A 17,897-nucleotide genomic window follows, 5' to 3' on the forward strand; every position below is an offset into this window, starting at 1 on the left:
AGTACTTAAAGAGGAATTATATGCCCTTTTACATATTGTCTTGATTTTGTTCTTTTGGCCCTACTAGGATAGGTTTTCATGCTTGAATGTTTGAAAAAACTATTTTTGACATGGTTGCAGCACCTCTCTTCCCAGTCTGTCAGGAACTCTCTGTTACGGCTGGACCAGTGTGTTGTGATTGGTCAAGCGCTTAGAGATTTTTTTTTTGGACATGTCACATCTTTTAGCATAACTGTGAGTTGCAAAACACTACTGACACATCTCAACCAGTTCTTGCCCCTGTTTATACCTTGGGCGGGATTTAAGGGATATTGTGATGTGACATTCCCGGAAGAAAACTCAAAGACCACAATCAAGGTGTTTCAGGTAGTTCAGAAACAGTGCAACAATGATAGAGAAATAACTGCCTTTGGAGTGACTCCAAAGCAACATTACACAATAAATGAAGTTGAAAATGTAAAAAAGCCAAATAGGTCCTATTTAATATTGTGGCCAAGTAAATGAACAGCCTAGTATGGTAAGGAAGAAGAAAGATGGCAGGAAGAAGCTATTTTAAAGTTTACAGAGAGCAAAGCTGTCTAATTTTAACATGTGGGGTTTGTGTTTCACCTGACGAATGAGTCAACACGAAACCTGTAAATTATACTTGCTTCTTTATTTTACTTCTCCATTTTTTTTTTTAAATCTCAGACTTATTACAATATAGTGTTTGTTCAGAGTTGTGAAAATTACCATGATGTTGAGAGGAAAGGTTTGATCAAACGTCAAGTGGAAGGAATGCTGTATAGCCGCTTCGATTCTGTTTGCTTTATAATTTAGCATGTTGCTGCAATACTGTTGTTTTGTGAAACTTTAAGGGAAAACTAATAAAACGATATATAAAAGTTAAAAAGCCTTTATTTTATTCATGGCTTAAACATTAAAATTGTTGACAAGAACACCTACGCGTTGCGGCTTTACATGCCTTCGTCAGGGACAGTTATGTGGTGGATACACACCCTGACAAATGCATGTAAAGCCGCAACGCATAGGTGTACTTGTCAACAATTTTAATGTTTAAGCCATGAATAAAATAAAGGCTTTTTAACTTTTTTCAACGAGTGCCTTGGAGTTCCTATGTTCTTAGAGCTTAATTATCCCAAACAACCAAAGAGCACCGAGAATTTACACCCTGTGCAGCGCTTCTATGGCATTCTTTGCTTTTATATAACAATATGTGTTGCATAATAAATTCCTAAAATTGCATGAGGCTAGGTTGAGTTTTTAGCCTTGGGATGTCATTGCAGTTCAATAATGTAGTTGATTTACTTGGTAACACCTTAGTTAATATGGAGCTTATAATATGACAAAATGATTTGAATTTGAATTGTGTAAATTTGAATTATTGACAAATAATCTAACAAAATTTAATATTATGTGGGATTTGAAATATTTCTGAATTAAATTTTTTGAATGGAAAAATTCATATCTACACGTGAATTGAACATTTTAGAAAACTGAATTTGAAGTTCTGAATTTCTTCTTCATCTTGTAAACTTGAATCTGTATTTTTTAAAACTGAATATTTGCAGTCTAAGAATTCAGAACAAAAAAAAATTGCTGTTTGAAAATACATGTCTATAAAATTCAGCAATAAAAACATTTCAATTTGTTAAATTTCAAATGTTCAATATTCCTTTAAAGAAATCAAGTCCAGAACTATTTAAAATTCCACATAATATTCCATTCTGTTAATTACACTTGTCAATGATTCAAATTGACACAATTCAAATTCAAATCATTTTGTCATATTATAAGCTCCATAAGTTAATGTATTAACTAACATGAACTAACAATGAGCAAAACATTTGAGATAGTATTTTTTAATATATATTTGTTAGTTAATAAAAATACAGCTGTTCATTGTTTGTTCATGTTCAGTGCATTAACTAATGTTAACATATAAATTTTGATTTAATAACGTATCAGTAGATGTTGAAATTAATATGAACTAAGATTAATAAATGCTGAAGAAGTATTGTTTATTCTTAGTTCATGTTAACTTAGCTAATGTTTACTAATGAACTTTATTGTAAAGCGTTACCATTTACTTTATAAATGTTAAACATTTCCCTATCATATGCCCTGGAATCAGCTCATTTACGAGGAAAAATAGTTCACTCATCACAGAGATCAAATTAGGAGTTTTCTTCGAACCATCTCAGGGGAACAGCCACATACATTTCGCAGAACGTGCCGCTGTAATTTGCCACATTTTTAGGGAGAATATGATCCAGAGATGTTTACAGTATGACTCACATGTGTGGTTTTCTTAGAATTTGGGTTTCAAGAATCTTATAATCCATCCAAAAACGTGTTTGTGAAAATTGTAGGCATGTCATTAGACAAATCTGACCTTAGTTTAATTTTATAATCCCACAAGGACAAACTGTTTCCACCTTTAACAGTCTCAGGAAAAACTTAATACCAGCTACTGTCTTTAGTAGAAATAGCCTTTACAAAAAAAATGACCATGGTATCCAGTTACCACCAAAATACCATAGTAATTCACTAGTTATTGTTACTGTTAAAGGTAGGGTATAGGCAATTTTTCTATAAACACTTTTTGTTATACTGGTTGAAACTCTCTTCACATCACATCTTATATAGTAAGACTACCCTGCCTTTAATCCATCATAAATTAACATGGATCGCATACAGTGAAACTGTCTAATTACTTATTGTGAATAACAATTGTTACCATAGTTTTCTTGAAGTAACAATAACTTGTAACTGGGAATAAAGAGATACAACTGAATGATGTCTACATCTCTCTCTCTCTCTCTCTCTCTCTCTCTCTCTCTCTCTCTCTCTCTCTCTCTCTCTCTCTCTCTCTCTATATATATATATATATATATATATATATATATATATATACACTTATATATATATATATTATCCCTCTTGGCAGAGCATCTCAAATCAATGAAAAATCTGCAGTGATTCATGGAAGTTTGTAATTTTCCAGATGGAACAACAGGATCTCCTGTGGTCAGACGGAGGCTTATGTACTTTGAAATGCAAAAAAAAAAAAAAAAAAAAAACAACGATGGGTGTACTTGATGAATAATAGTCCTCACGGCACTACGTGGCCTGCTGTGGGTATGTTTGGAATGCCATACCATACATTTACTGGCAGCCTGCCCGCATGTGCTAAAAAGTCCCTTCCCACTTCTGCTGATTGCTATCTTTCTAGTCCCAAGAGATAACATTAAAATGAATATATAGGCCTATATATTTTTTTTTTTCAATTCAAATTATATTTATATTATTTATATAAGCATTATTTTATTTAAGGTTTATGGATAAGCATAGTTCATGTGAAATGTAATGGTAAAAGAATTCTAAATTATTTTATAATACATTTTTTACAGATTTTTAATGATGAGTTTTTGAAAACAAGTTGTTTTTAATGATTTATTTTTTATAGGCCTATCTAATTATTTTTGATTCACTTTTTATTTGCTTATTTTGTGTGGTTCTCATTTAGATTTTTTTTTTAAGAAAAAATATTTTATATATCTATACCTATGCTTGTGTACATCACATTTTACTGCCCTCGATTTATTCAGCTTAAATAAAATAAAAAAAAATTTAAAAAAAATGCGCTGTGTGGCGATCAGACTGCACTGAAAATCTTTCATATCTGATCTCGCGCAGCGCACCAGTGAGCTAGAATCGCACTTGCGGTGTAGTATGCAGTATACAGTATGTAGTGTGCGGCGTACGTGAGCTCTCCATTCCCTGTTTTCCTTAAGCGGGACAGAGGGGGAGGGATGAGCTTCAAATGACGTTACCGAGCCCGTTAAAACACCGAGCGGCTTCGCGCGGACGCATCAGACAGTCAGTCAGCACGCAGAGGGACAGCAGCAGCCGCACCTCCTGTAGACACCGAATAGCGTCTCATTTATACATTCTGGGTGTTTAATACCGATGAGAACAATGGTCTGAAGAGATTTAAGCGATCAATTCGTGAATGTAATTCCATTACATTCATCTGATCCGCGCGCGCAAAGGGCCGCTTTGGTTTTACCGTCTCCGCAGTCGCCTTCTCTCTGAGAGATTCACGTTCCCATGCGATTCTTCAGACTCACCTTTAAGTGTTTCGTGGATTGTTTTTGAAGGTGCTGTTTTAAATCGGTGTCTTTTTTCTTTTAAAGTCTACTATTTATTTTACAAACGCGCTTTTTGATAAAAACGAACCAACAAAACCGTTGCCAATTTCGCCGAGAAAATCAAACTGCCAACGGAATAAAAAAATAAAAAGAAAAAAAAAATACATTCGTAAAGAATAACACAGCTGATTTTATTAAATAAAAGGATAAAGGACCAGATCCTGTGCACCTAAAGAGGAACAAAAGGGACATATTGGTGTAAAAAGACAACTGAAACTGACTTAGTCCAAAAACAATAAGAGATCAAATATTTATTTTTGACTGCTGATTCAAGCCCTTCTCGAGTCTCGTGAGGAGGTTGATTTGCTTTGTTTACACGAGAGATGGAGAAATCCTCTCTGGACGCAGACTGCGCCCTGAACATGGTCCTGGTGGAGGAGAAGAAGGGCCATCTCATTCCCAATGGAAACGCGCATCAAGGCGTCAATGGGACCCTCAACGGGGGACCCGCGGCCACTGGAGCCATCTCTGCGGTGGAGAAGAGGCAGGGCTACCCTGAGCGAGAGACCTGGACCAGACAGATGGACTTCATCATGTCCTGTGTGGGGTTCGCCGTGGGTCTGGGGAACGTCTGGCGCTTCCCCTACCTGTGCTACAAAAATGGTGGAGGTAAGACTCTCTGCAGCACATTCAGATCCCTTTGGATGAGACGTCATTAGTCTGTGACGTCATTTGCACGGTGGAAGACACCTCCTGTGTGTGTGACTCATTCATTCATTCATTCATGCATGCACTCAGTGGCTGAACAAAAATTGCAAATGCAAACAATACCTTAAAATAGTAAGCTGTGAACACTGTTGTTTCCTGTTTAACGTCCAGTGGTTTAATGTTGAGGGCTAGTTTGGTGTCATCAGTGTTGCCATTGTTCGCTAGTCATGATATTAAATAAGCGATTAAATTAATATTGGCAGGCAATGTCAGTCTGTCTCTGTTCATAATCTGAATATCATTGTGTTAGATAAAAAAAAAAAAAATAAATAAAACCAAATGGCATTTATTTAAAAAAAAAAATCGTTAGCCTCATAGCATAATTGCCTAAGAAATAATTCATTAAAAAATGACTTAGGCAATTATGCTATGAGGCTAACGAAATGTAGCCTAGCACAAACACACTTTACCAGCAAAGTTTTGCTTTTAAAGTTGATTAGTTGGTTTTTAATGATAAAGCAATATATATACTGTTAAAAATGAATCTTAAAAAGCTTTCGCATTTTTTGTTTTATTCAGTTTAAATACTACTTGGGGGGCCATTAATTGACTATACAGAATGAATTCAAGTTTAATGACATTTCAAACTCTTTTGTTAAACTGGATTAGTTTGTTAATTATTATTATAAAGCTGGTGTGAATGTCAAATGTGTCTGTACACCAGTTCCCCATGACTTAGCCATAGACAGTAGAAGTGCGCATAGTACGTGCTGGATCGAATGTTTGTAAGATGATCCAGTTTGGCTTTTTTTTTTTTTTTCACTTTCACTTTAGACTAGTGTCTTAAATCAGCACTCATTTATTACCGCTCACTCTGCGTGTACTCTTGTATTTCAGAGTGGCAAATGCAGCTATAAATGGATATTGAAGGTGAAAATGCTCTATGAATGCAATGCATGAAAGCACAAGTAGAGGTCACACATTTCTATGCAACCATTAGAGGTCACACATGACCTGACAAAAATAGCTTTAAGATCAAATTCAGGGTTTTATCTGACAAATCTTGGCTGAGTTTTAAATTTAAGTACATATAATTGAAAAAATATATGTGTGTAAACAGTTTATAAATAGTTTCATTTAGCTTTAGTGCAATTTTAATTTGGCTAACAACATGTCTTTATTAAACACAAAGGTGCCTATGATGCTCAAAATGCTGTCTAAGTAGTCAGCTTATTAGGCTTTGGGACACAGCCGTTGTCTAATAATTATAATAATTAGTTACATTTATATAGTGCTTTTGTCTGCACTCAAAGTGCTTTACATATAGAAGGAGGGAATCTCCTCAACCACCACCAATGTGCATCATGACCCACCTGGATGATGCGACGGTATTGCGCCAGACCACCACACGCCAGCTTAATGCTGGACAGGAGTGATGAAGCTCATTATATACTGTATATGAGGATGATTGGGGGCTGTGATGATGGACAGAGGCCAATGGGCAAATTTGGCCAGCATGCCAGAGTTAAACCCCTACTCTTATTACGAAGGACATCCTGGGATTTTTAATGACCACAGAGAGTCAGGACTTTGGTTTAACGTCTTATCTGAAGGACGGTGCTCTTTGACAGTGTAGTGTCCCCATCACCTTACTGGGGTGTTAGGACCTATACAGACCACAGGGTGAGCGCCCCCTACTGGCCTCACTAACACCTCTTCCAGCAGCAACCTGGTTTTCCCAGGAGGAATCCCATCCAGGTACTGACCAGGCTCAACCCTGCTTAGTTTCAGTGGACAACCAGTCTTTGGCTACAGGGTGATAGTTGCTGGCTAATGACGGATTCGAGTAGCATTAGTAGTCATGGTGAGCCTCTCATCATTATCTTCACTGTTTCGCCATTGATTCTCTTTTTTGCACTATGAGTCATCTTCTGATGGCTATAGAATGTGAAGGCCAAGTCTGGGTAACACTTTAAGACCCCATTAGAAAGAGATCCATTGTGTTTGCCTGAATGACGAAGCTGTCTCCCCGTGTCCCCATCGCTCTGGATGCCGTCCAGCATTTGCTGAATGAATGGCCATACTTTTTTGTCTTGATGTATGGGGATTAGGAGTGTAACGGTTCAAATTAGTTTTTATCACGGTTTTAGGGTCATGGTTTCGGCACGGTTCGGTATGTGTTTATGGGAACAAATTATTCAAATACAAGTAACAGCACAGCTTTTCAGGTATCTAACAGTAGTTTTCAGGTACAGACAATGTATAATGTAATCAAACGTAAAACAACATATAATAGTCACTGTAGAAACTAAATAAAGATGAATCATTATAAAAGTTAAAGAAGCTATTCAGTGAAGAGCAGTGAGTGATTTCCTTGTCTTTTGTTGTTATAGATTAACACTAAAAACACATTGTGGATGAGGGCGCACCCACAATCTTCTCATAGAATGATCAAGTTCTTTTTCGCGTCTTCTTGCGCTTGAATGTTTAAATTGGCAAGGCTTAAATGAGTTTAGTTTAGACACAAATAGCAACGTGTGCTGTTCAGATCTCAGCTGCGCTATGACAGCAAGCTTCCAAATGATCTTTTCTCTGTTAAAATGAGTCTACAATGTTTAAGGTCCAAAGGCATAATGAACTATATTTCAGTTGGTTGTGTAATTTCTCGGATTTGGGTTCCAAATGGGAACGCAAGTTAACAGGTTAAGCTATTAGTTGTGTTGTTAAAGCTTATTTATAATACTGTTGAACTTGACAGTATTTTCTCTCTCGTGGCAGTGTCAAAGAAGCCAGAGAAAGCCAGAGTCTTAATTGGTGTAATTGTTGTATGCAATGGTGTGACTAAAAAAGAAAGCAAAACACAAAACAAATACTTGTAAAGATGAATTTGACTGACTGTTTCTATGGGTATCGCTATATATCGTTACCGTGAATTCTTTTGGCCACAATAACCGCGGGGTGAAAAATCTGATATTGTGACAGCCCTAGTTGAGTTGTGTTAGTAGTAGTGTGTTGAAACTCACGGTTGTGGTAAGGGTGTGACTTTTCCGAAGCATGCTCAAAGCAGTTGACCAATCACGACACACTGGTCCAGCCGACCAATCAGAGTACATTGCGCTTTTCAGAAGGAAGGGCTTCATAGAGACAGGAACAAAACAGAGCGATACTGACAGACTGGGAAGAGAGTGCTGCAAAAATGTAAAATATGTGAAAAATAATGTTTTTTGAACATTCAAGCATGAAAACCTATTCTAATAGACCCTAAAAACTAAATCAAGACTTAAAAGAGCATACAATTTCCTCTTTAATGAAAAATTACCTTTATTAAACATGAAGTCGTGGATCATTTGCACATCATTGTCGAATCCTGATTACATATGGGATAGTTACAAATCACTTTACAGAATAACTTGCTTAATAGCGGCATCCTCGCTAGATCTTAATTAGAGAGAATGATTAGAAATGACAAACAGAATGAATATAATGCTAATCTGGATAGTCTCCCACTATCATTGGGAAAATTCCAATATTGTCCTATTCACTTATAGACTTAAAAACATCTTGTCAAGATGAATATGTGAACTGTAACAGTGTTCATGTCTAAAAGCAGTGTTTGTCTTTGGCACTGCCCTGAATCCCTATTGTGAGTGAAATGTCAAGACTAGGTCAATGTTGTGTTAGCACTTGGGTTGCAATTCTAGTTGGTCTTGACGGATAACTTGATTTCATTGTGTTCTGGTTATTTAGATAGAGAAGATGTCAGTGTGTTTTGGATCTGAAATCTCCACCACCTGTGGTAGAGGGGAAAGGTGATGGAAACCGACTGCTGGGAACATTTCACGAAGACCATCAATTCTCCCGAAAACAATAAGTGATTCAAATAAGACGTGCCAGCTTGAGAAATATGGGATGCATGAGTGTCTAGTGAGAATTGGCTGACTCGTAGAGCTCTTCGTGCTCAAATACTTTCTTTACCCCCAACAAGGATCTCTAAGGTAACAGAATTACAGTGTCCTGGTACAGGTTTCGAAACACAATGTGTCGTCTTTGTCTGTAAAACTGACAGGATCTTGAATTGTTATGCCAAATCAAATCAGACCTCTCAAAGACCAAAAAGGTCCTGCTGGCAAAAGGAGAGTAAATACAGATCATGTCACACATTCTTTTACTCAGTGTTCACAGGTTGAGTCTGTGAGATACTTGTGATATTTACTTTCCTCACTCTCAGAAGACAAATTTAGCCACAGGTCAAATTCCAACCCATGCAATCTTTTAAGTTTGTCGTAAAAAAAAAAAAAAAAGCTTATTTACTGTTATTAACCTGTATCACTGGAAGGAGATGTCCAAGTTTCTCTTTTTCATACAATGAAAGTGAATGGTGACCACGACCCGGCAAGATTAATAAATATTGTTACAAATGTATTTCTCATTGTTAGGTAATGTTAGTTAATACATTAACTAATGTTAGGCAAATGAGACCTTATTGGAAAGTGTTACCAAAAAATATGTACATATGACTTTGGAAGACTTGAAACAGAGTGCATGAGTTTTATTTACTACTTTTATAACACTTTTATGAATTTGAATGCACTTTATCTTTGAGATCTACTTTCATTGGAATAAATCAACTTTAACATTCTACTTTACACCCCTTTTTGTGCTCCATGCAAGATAGTGTTTTTTTTAGTTTTAGTAAAAGTGCTTTTGACATTTTTATTACTTTTTTAATATTTTTTATTTATCTGTAATTTATTTTGATTTTAGTTTTAGTAATTTTAGTACTTCAACTTGTTATATTTCAATAAGTTGCCAAGGTGACATTTTACTTTTTTAAATCTAATATTTATATTTAATTTTATTTCAGCTGTATTTCCATTAAGGAAAATGCTTTATTTTTTAGTTAAGAATAAGAACACTGATGCAAGAAACAAAGTCATACAGATTTGGAACGACTAAATAGTACATTTTCTTTGTTGGGTGAACACTTCATTTAATATATCGGGTTGCTAAAGCCTCTAGGACAGTGTTTCTCTGCGTCCCTCCATAACTTCAGTTGTTTGTATCTAGAGACTTTGCAGTTTTGACACAGTGTTGCTAATCCGTTTCTAGCCAAATCACTCGTGAGCTAATTTATTTCCCATAGACCTCACAAGAGATTTCTCCACACCTGTAGTGAAGGTCTGCTAATTTTCCTAATTCCCTGTAGAGAACTCAGATTATATTAAAACAAGTCTAAAGTTCTTGATGTGAACCACTTAAAGTTAAGAGACACCCTGTTGTGTTAATCTGTAGGTCAAATCTCTTATACTTGTAACAATTTTAGATTACATAGTGCATACTGTACTGCAAGATTTTATGGTAGAGGTCATAGGTCACATTAGCTGCCTTATCTGTTTCTTTATACAGCTCTGCAGTCAGTTCAGCGAGGTGCTCACCCTTATGTCTGTGCTGCTATCTAAGGTAACAAATCTTTCATTGAGCTGCTCAGATTGACACTGTGGTGTCACTAACTCGTATACAGAATGTACATGTGAGATGCAGACACAGTCCAGTCTTTCTGTTGCCAGGTTACAGCATTATGTAGCGGTGTCTCAGAGTTAAGAGAGGCCAAGCTGAACAGAATGGTGGCCACATAGTAGATTTATGATCTCTGCAGTAAAGCCCTCTACCCGTCCTTGGCTGCTGTGTCTGTAATACGGTATCACAGCTATTGTAAAATCTCCCCGATCTGACAGTCTTTAATAACAATCTGGCATTGTGATTGTGCTTCAGCACACAAACAAAGCAGATTGGTTTTATCTTCCTGGTATTCAAATTTTTTTTTTAGGAAATGTCACGTTCTAAGAAACATGACACCGAATTGTTTGTATATATGTATTGCATTAGATTTGACCTGCTTTCCATATTTATATATTAGGGGTGTGAATCGTCACTGGTCTCACGATTGAAGGACCATTTAGAACAAACCTAGCACTAAAAGCGCATGAAACTGTCAAGTGTACTTAAGTTACAATTAATAAACACAATTGCAATGACATCAGAGAAACATCAGTAGGCTATAATCGATTATGGTCTATGACTGTATCGATGCAGAATCGTCCACGTCGCGATCATTTTAAAATGCATCGATAATATACATACATATATATGTTTAAGATATAGATTCTAATATATAATAAGGCATACCTGTCAACACTCGCCGAGAGTCTCCAGTATTTCACACCCATCTCCCGCCCCCCCTTCCCGTTTTGTTATTTTTTTATGTCCCGTTTTGTTATCCCGTGAAACTCCTGTTATTTGTATGGCCCAAACGTCGTTATATGAATAATCACATCAATATATTATTCCAAGGTTGTCCAGTTGCCAGATCTTGTATGAAACCCATCCAGTGGTGTAGTCTACGTAATACGCAGGTATACGCCGTATACCCACTAGAAAATGCCAAGGATTTGCGTATACCCACTTAAAAAAGCGTGAGGATACGTATCAACTTCGTTTTGTGTCAGAACTTTCACACTTTCATTCATAAATTCACCCCGTCTGTGTTTGCGAAGCGACGGATCGAATGAATCCAGTCACAAATGGAACTTGCTATATAAAGCAGAACGTCACGGAATTTGCTATTTTTGAATGAATAAATCAAAAGTAGCTGCTGTACAATGAATGAAATCTCGATATGGACTAGTGTCTATGAATATTAAAGCTAAAAGAGACTGCAATTGTTCTACGCGTCTCTGGGAATGAGCGCTCAGTGTGTGCTCCTCCACTACACACACACACACACACACACACACAGAAGCACGCCTGACTCACGCTCGTGGGGTTTTCAGCGTTTCACTGTATTGAGACATGATGTAAGCTACACATGTGCATTTCATCGCAGAGCTGCTATGAGAGTCACTTGATGAGAATTTCACCATTTCATTTGATAAAACTATCGTCATTCATTCGTTTCATATACACACAGAAACTGTTATGTCTTTACGACAACCTGTCAAAATAAAAGTTCTGTATAACTTGAAGAAATTATAACAGAATTATTATAGAGTATACTCACTACAAAAAACTAGACTACACCACTGAACCCATCCTACTCGCGCAATCAACACATCATACAAATTTCAACCCATTTGTGAGCTCAACCTGGCAACCTACAACCCAGTTGTGCCGTCGATATCTGCGCAGGTAGTAGACGCGGGAAGTGTTACTGGTAGAAATGGGAAAAGACTCTGTGTTAAGTAAATATTTAACGCAATTAACGCAGCATCCGTTTTTTTCTGTCATCATTTGGCTGCATGGCGTTACATTACATGATGCGCTTTTATTCTTGCTAATGCTTTTAAACCATTCAAGCTATATAGGCTACTTATTTTATAAAACTTTGAAAGCGGAAAGCGCATCACTTGTTCCTGGGAATACATTTGACGTCACAGCCTGACCTTGACGGAAATAAATATCCTACGCCAAAAGTAGGCTACCAGAGAAAAAGTCTCAGCTGTGCTCAGATTTGTAAACCGTACAGTTGCTTTGGTTTTTCCAATCCATACCCGTTTCGCCCCGTGCCTCAAAAGGGACACAACAAAAATAGGGACACCCGAGAAAGCCAAAATAGAATGCAAAATGTATAACAAAATTGAACTATACAGAAAAAGAAATACGTACAACGGTAACAGTGAACAAATTCATAATCCGTGCACGCTTTCGCAATCGTTGTTTTGTAAATCGTTCTTTCGCAATAGTTGCTTGTAATATTCAGTCCCTGTGAAAAATTGTGAGATACTGTTCCAATAGATGAAGTTACACAACAATATGCTGATTCACTACATAACAATATTTGGATGTAATATTCAGTTCCAGTGAAAATCTGTTCCAGTTAATGGAGTAGGCTATACACAGATGATGTGTAATATTCAGTACCAGTAAACTCCACCCGCTGAACATCACCTGTTCAGTTTTGAAAACTGTAGCCTACTCACAGATTTGTAGCCTATACCTTATTTTAGAAATCAGTTTTTCTGTATATTGATTTGTTGTGTATTGTTAAGATGAATACAACTGTCTTAACTGAATTTTTCTATGATTTGGCGATGGGGTGTGTAATGTAGATGACATGAAACCGCATGTGGTTGAACTGAAACCCCCAACCCCAGGTCTCCCGTATTTTGGTACCCAAATGTTGACAGGTATGTAATAAGGTCAAGTTATTCAGCTGCAGCAATATCTGGATGCCTTTGTCCATATAAGGGTTTTTCTGGAAAGTCATACGTTTTATTACTATAATCTCACTTGTGGACTTTCTGTGGCTAACATAAATTACACGTGAGCATTATGGAACACATCTCACTTCACCCTATTTATTGGTTTATTTATGTGTCATAATAATCATGTGTACAGCTCATTTTTAAATATCATGATTATCGCCATACCCCTAATTAATTTTTTTTTTATATCACGATGATCATCAATACCAGTGAAAACTTTGGCAAAATGTCATTTCCAACATTTCCAAGCCTACAAAGTGGATTAGTTTCAAATTCCTATATTGCAAATGACATTTCAAAATGCGCATTGTTTCAATGTGTCTGTTTCTCAATGGTTAGGCATGAGAAGGCCAGTGATGCCAGCACATTAGAACATGTTGGCGTCTTGCCTAACTGACATCAGTTCCTCGCTCCACATGGACGGGCGATTAAGAAGAGCGTCTGTTAATCTTTTAATCCCCTTTTTCTGACTGGGGCCTAACCGTGGGTGCTTTAGGGTTCAGCCATTGTGTATTAGATTCTCCGTAAATTCATCTTCTTGTTATTTCAATATGCTGACAATTTTGTTGTTGCGCTTAGTCGTTTTAATAGTCTAGTTGCAATATTCTTGTTTTAGAGCATTTATTAGGGATTCTTGCTGAGCACCATCACTACTGCTAATACTTACAGTTAGGGATTTGAATAAACTTTGAATAAAGTATGAAACCTTAAGTATGAAGCATAACTTGTCCCCTTTTTGCACAAAAATTTGCATAAGGACATGATTAATACCTCAAATCATGCAAAACTACGTGCATTTTCATCTTATTTTTCCCATGATCGTGGGATCATGTCAGTTTGTGATATCGTTGTTGTTGTAGTATCTTAAACAAGGTGATAAAAACCATCAAAAATGGTCTGAGTTTCAGGACTGAGAAAGAATATTATATGAATGAATAAGAATAGTATATTATAACATTGCTAACATTGTTCATACAAATCATAATAATGAGCCTTTAAAATATAAATTAAGTTCTCAAGCGCATTCCAGTATGTAGGTGCAAGTGAGAGTCTACCAAAAAGCCAAACAGGGACTAAAATGAATAATGCACTTATTAATCCAACATACTACATTTCTAGAATAGTGTTTTTCTTATTTGAATGCATGTGGTTCTAGCTAGCCGACAGTACATACTGATGCTGGAGACAAGTCGATTTTCACCTGGTAATACATGCAAACAATATCATTGGCTTCTGAGTGGAGTGAGCCATATGTGTTGACAGAGTGTCCATATCCATCTGTTCTGTAAGGGGGAGGTGTGGGAATCTATATTTATAGCCTCCCCTCATTACCCAAGAATCCAATCAGTTCTGCCCGTGTTTTAAGGGCTGCTCGTTAGAAAGGAGTGAAAGCGCTTCCTGGGTGTGCTTTACAGGATTATGCGAACTTCTCAGCGGGGCTTCACAGGCAAACTGGCAAACAGGTTTCAGCACCGTTGCGATCGCTAACTCTCAATGCATTTTAAGCCCATCCAGAATAGAAAGCTTAAGGCTGTGTGTCCACCAAAGCATTTTTAGCCAGCTGAAAACGCTAGGCGCTCTGCTGCAAACGCCTAGCTGTGGGCGCTTGAGAGTGTTTTGGCAGCGTTGCGTTTTTTTTTCAGTTGAGACATGCTTGTTATGATACGGAATATCCGCGAAAGTGTTACTAGTATCTCATTTCACACATATTTTGTTTCTGTGTTGATTCCATATTAAAATTTCGATACAATGTAATGTATTTTCTCTGGCACTTGTTTTAAATGATTTTGTTCCGTTATTATGCTTGTTGTTGTCATCTGTTGACGTTGTACAAGCATAATGCAGCGGTTGGTCGGTGTGGTATTAGTCCCGCCCCTCCTCCACTGTGATTGGACGGTTAGGTAAAAAGCGCTGCGTTTTACCCAAAGTTGAACATTCTTCAACTCTCGGCGACCTGTAAAAAACGCCGAACGCTCAGTGCTTCATTGAAAACAATTGAAAAAAATACGCCAGCCGCGTGAAAAAACGCTTTGGTGGACACCAAAATTTTCTCCACACCTGAGGTGGCCGTCTAGTCGTGAGCTAGTGGAAGTTACGTAAAGGATAATGTACTGTCAGTGTTCAGTCATTATTGCAAAATACTCCGGTATAGGGTTTATTTTGTCATAGCGAGCAGCTGACTGAATAATATCCAGAATTATAAGAAAAATTACAGTATATCATCAGTAAGTTATGACAACAAAAGTTTTTACATAGCTTCAACTCATCAAAATAAGTTACACAATGTTCAACTTTTTTCTAAGTTATACAAGATTCAACTAATTTCTTATGTAATATGAGTCAGTTTAATGTAATTTACATTTAAATAACTTTTAATGACTTTTTTAAAGTGTATGTGTAAATGGACATGAAATGTTGATTATAATTTATTAACTTTTTATTATTTTTATTAGCTTTTTATTATTTTAAAATTAAATTAGGTCCCTCTCTTCCCCTGCACCGTCCATCATCTCCCATGTTTCCTCTCCATCATGTACATCTCTGTTGGTGGCGTTGTTTGTGAAAATATGTACATATGTCAATTTTCGTCTACAAACTATCATCGCTTGGATTACAACATTACATGCCTGCACGTTGAATGTGATTTTTCTCCAATTAGGGGGAGGAGGGGGGCGGGATGTGGGAGGACGAATTACGCTGCAGCACTTTTATTATTGTGCTGATTGGCTATAGCTGAGCGGACAGCGTCAATCAATGTATTGGAGAAAACAGCGGCCATAAATGTAAAGAAACAAAGTTTATGTTAAATTCGTTATGAAGAAACGAATAAGCCCCCCAAAAAAACATGGTTTGTGATTTTTATTTAAAAGACTTAGCAAAAAAAAAGAAGCCCAAAGTCACGTATCATAAGCAGACTTGGCAACTCTGATCACAATCTCAAAAGTCTGGGGTCAATAAGATTCAAATCATCGTCAAATACAGACTCTTTAAGGCGTATTGCACTACCATGTATACTGCACACCTGTGGAGGCGCTACAAAAAGAGTAGTATGCAAAAGCTAATTGTAGCGTATAATGATGCCTTGCGGATGCTACTGAGGGTCAATAATAATTGCTTTTTTTATTAATACTTTTATTCAGTAAGGATGCATTAAATTGATCAAAAGTGACAGAAAAAACATTCATGTTACAAATTAAGAAAAGAAAAAAACATTTAAAAATAATTTAGTGTGACTACAAAAAGTTAGTAATTGATTCGCGATTGATTTTTGATTAGTGACGCACCAGGTAATTCCCACATCAGTTCTAAATAATAACAAAAACAATTCTAACATTCTAAACATGAGATCTCAAGCAGAAAATGCTACATCAAAATGGCGATTATCAGTTAGTATTACATTTTGGGAAGATGTGTACTTTGTGTACTTCTGGTGTACTGTACCTACTTCCTCTTGAATTAAATCAGTAAGTCACCATTAGGAATGGAACCCTTGGTCTTATGTACAGTATTGGAAGAGAAAGAGCTGAAAAGATTCCTCACTTTTCGGAGAGCATTATATTGAGCACACGCTGACACAGAGTCAGGTGCTCTATGCGCACGACGTCAGCCACTGCAGTACGCGCAAGACTGTGTGTGTGTGTGTGTGTGTGAGTCACGCTTGTTTTATTCCGCTGTAGCTGTGTACGTGTCCACGCATTGACCCGCAGTCACATTCTCATGCATCATCCGCTCACGGGGCATTGCCATGGTGTTCCCTTTTGTTTGCAAATCAACCCGACACTAGCCCACATATGCATATTTTCCTTTTTTTCACAGAGGAATAGACTCACATAGCAGCTGCGGTCTGGAGATCTATGCAGCACATTGTGTTCGGTGCTTCCTTCTGTAGGCAGTTCATCAAAAGGCTTCTTTCTGAGTCACGAGTCCAACGAAAGCTGTTGTTTTCTGAATGGAAAGCCGGGCAGAGCTCCCAAAGAAGCCACTTCATTCATATCAGTGTTTTTAAATTAGCAACAGGGGTTGTTGTTATTTTATTGTTTTAGATTATCTGACTTGCATCAGGTCTAAATTGGCCGTGTAGCAGCTAGCCTGCAGAGCTAGCATTATGTAAGCATGTCACTTTGTATAGCGGCGTCCCACTCTGCCTTTTTTTTTCCATCGTATCCTTTTTTTTTTCTCTGTCTGTCACACGCACCCATCCTCCCCTGCAGTCACCTCACCGATGATTGGCGGGTGACGTCAACAAGACTTTCATTGAGCATGCCAGCTCTGTTTTCAGTGGATAATCTGCATCACACCGGCGACCAACCCCCTCACTAAGCCGCTACTGTGGCTGTCAATCTCAGATCAGTCGAGCGAAGGTTTATTGCTGCCGACGCGTCAGCGTGCTGCCGCAGACCACATGATGAATGCTAACGCAGCCAGCAGCAGTCAAATCCAAACATGTGGAGGTGTTGTGCACAAATAGCAGATAATTCAATTCAGATAATTAATTGGCATTATATGCATCACGAGACCTCAGTTTATGTTTCTAGGTATTATTTTATTGTATGACATCTTATGACTTGAATGAATGGAAAATGCAATTCTTCGTATTTCATATCAAGTGCTTGACCTTCACATCGAGCCTTTAGTACACATTTCTTGTCTTATTGTGAATGATTTGTAAGTGCATGTTATTCTAACAATTATTCCTATTGCATCAAAATGCAATAACTTCACATAGGTTGTGAATGTCATTCCATGTTGCCTTTAACATCACTCTCTGTCATTC

General features: G+C 37.2%; 1 protein-coding gene across 3 annotated transcripts in view; it reads left to right on the forward strand.

The window, feature by feature from the left end:
• The first annotated feature begins 3,858 nt into the window (after nt 1-3,858).
• slc6a8 (solute carrier family 6 member 8) overlaps nt 3,859-17,897 on the forward strand; it is a 33,558-nt gene continuing 19,519 nt past the window's right edge. For 2 of the 3 annotated variants that reach the window (XM_084390085.1, XM_084390084.1), the window contains exon 1: nt 3,859-4,823. In XM_084390085.1, the coding sequence (XP_084246211.1) occupies nt 4,538-4,823 (286 nt within the window). In that variant the 5' untranslated portion in view covers nt 3,859-4,537. Of the gene's footprint in view, nt 4,824-8,725; nt 8,858-17,897 lie in introns of those variants that run through there. The other variant, XM_084390086.1, reaches the window with a different exon arrangement.

This window comes from Rutilus rutilus (assembly GCF_951802725.1).
Source record: "Rutilus rutilus genome assembly, chromosome: 19".
Lineage (NCBI taxonomy): Eukaryota > Metazoa > Chordata > Actinopteri > Cypriniformes > Leuciscidae > Rutilus > Rutilus rutilus.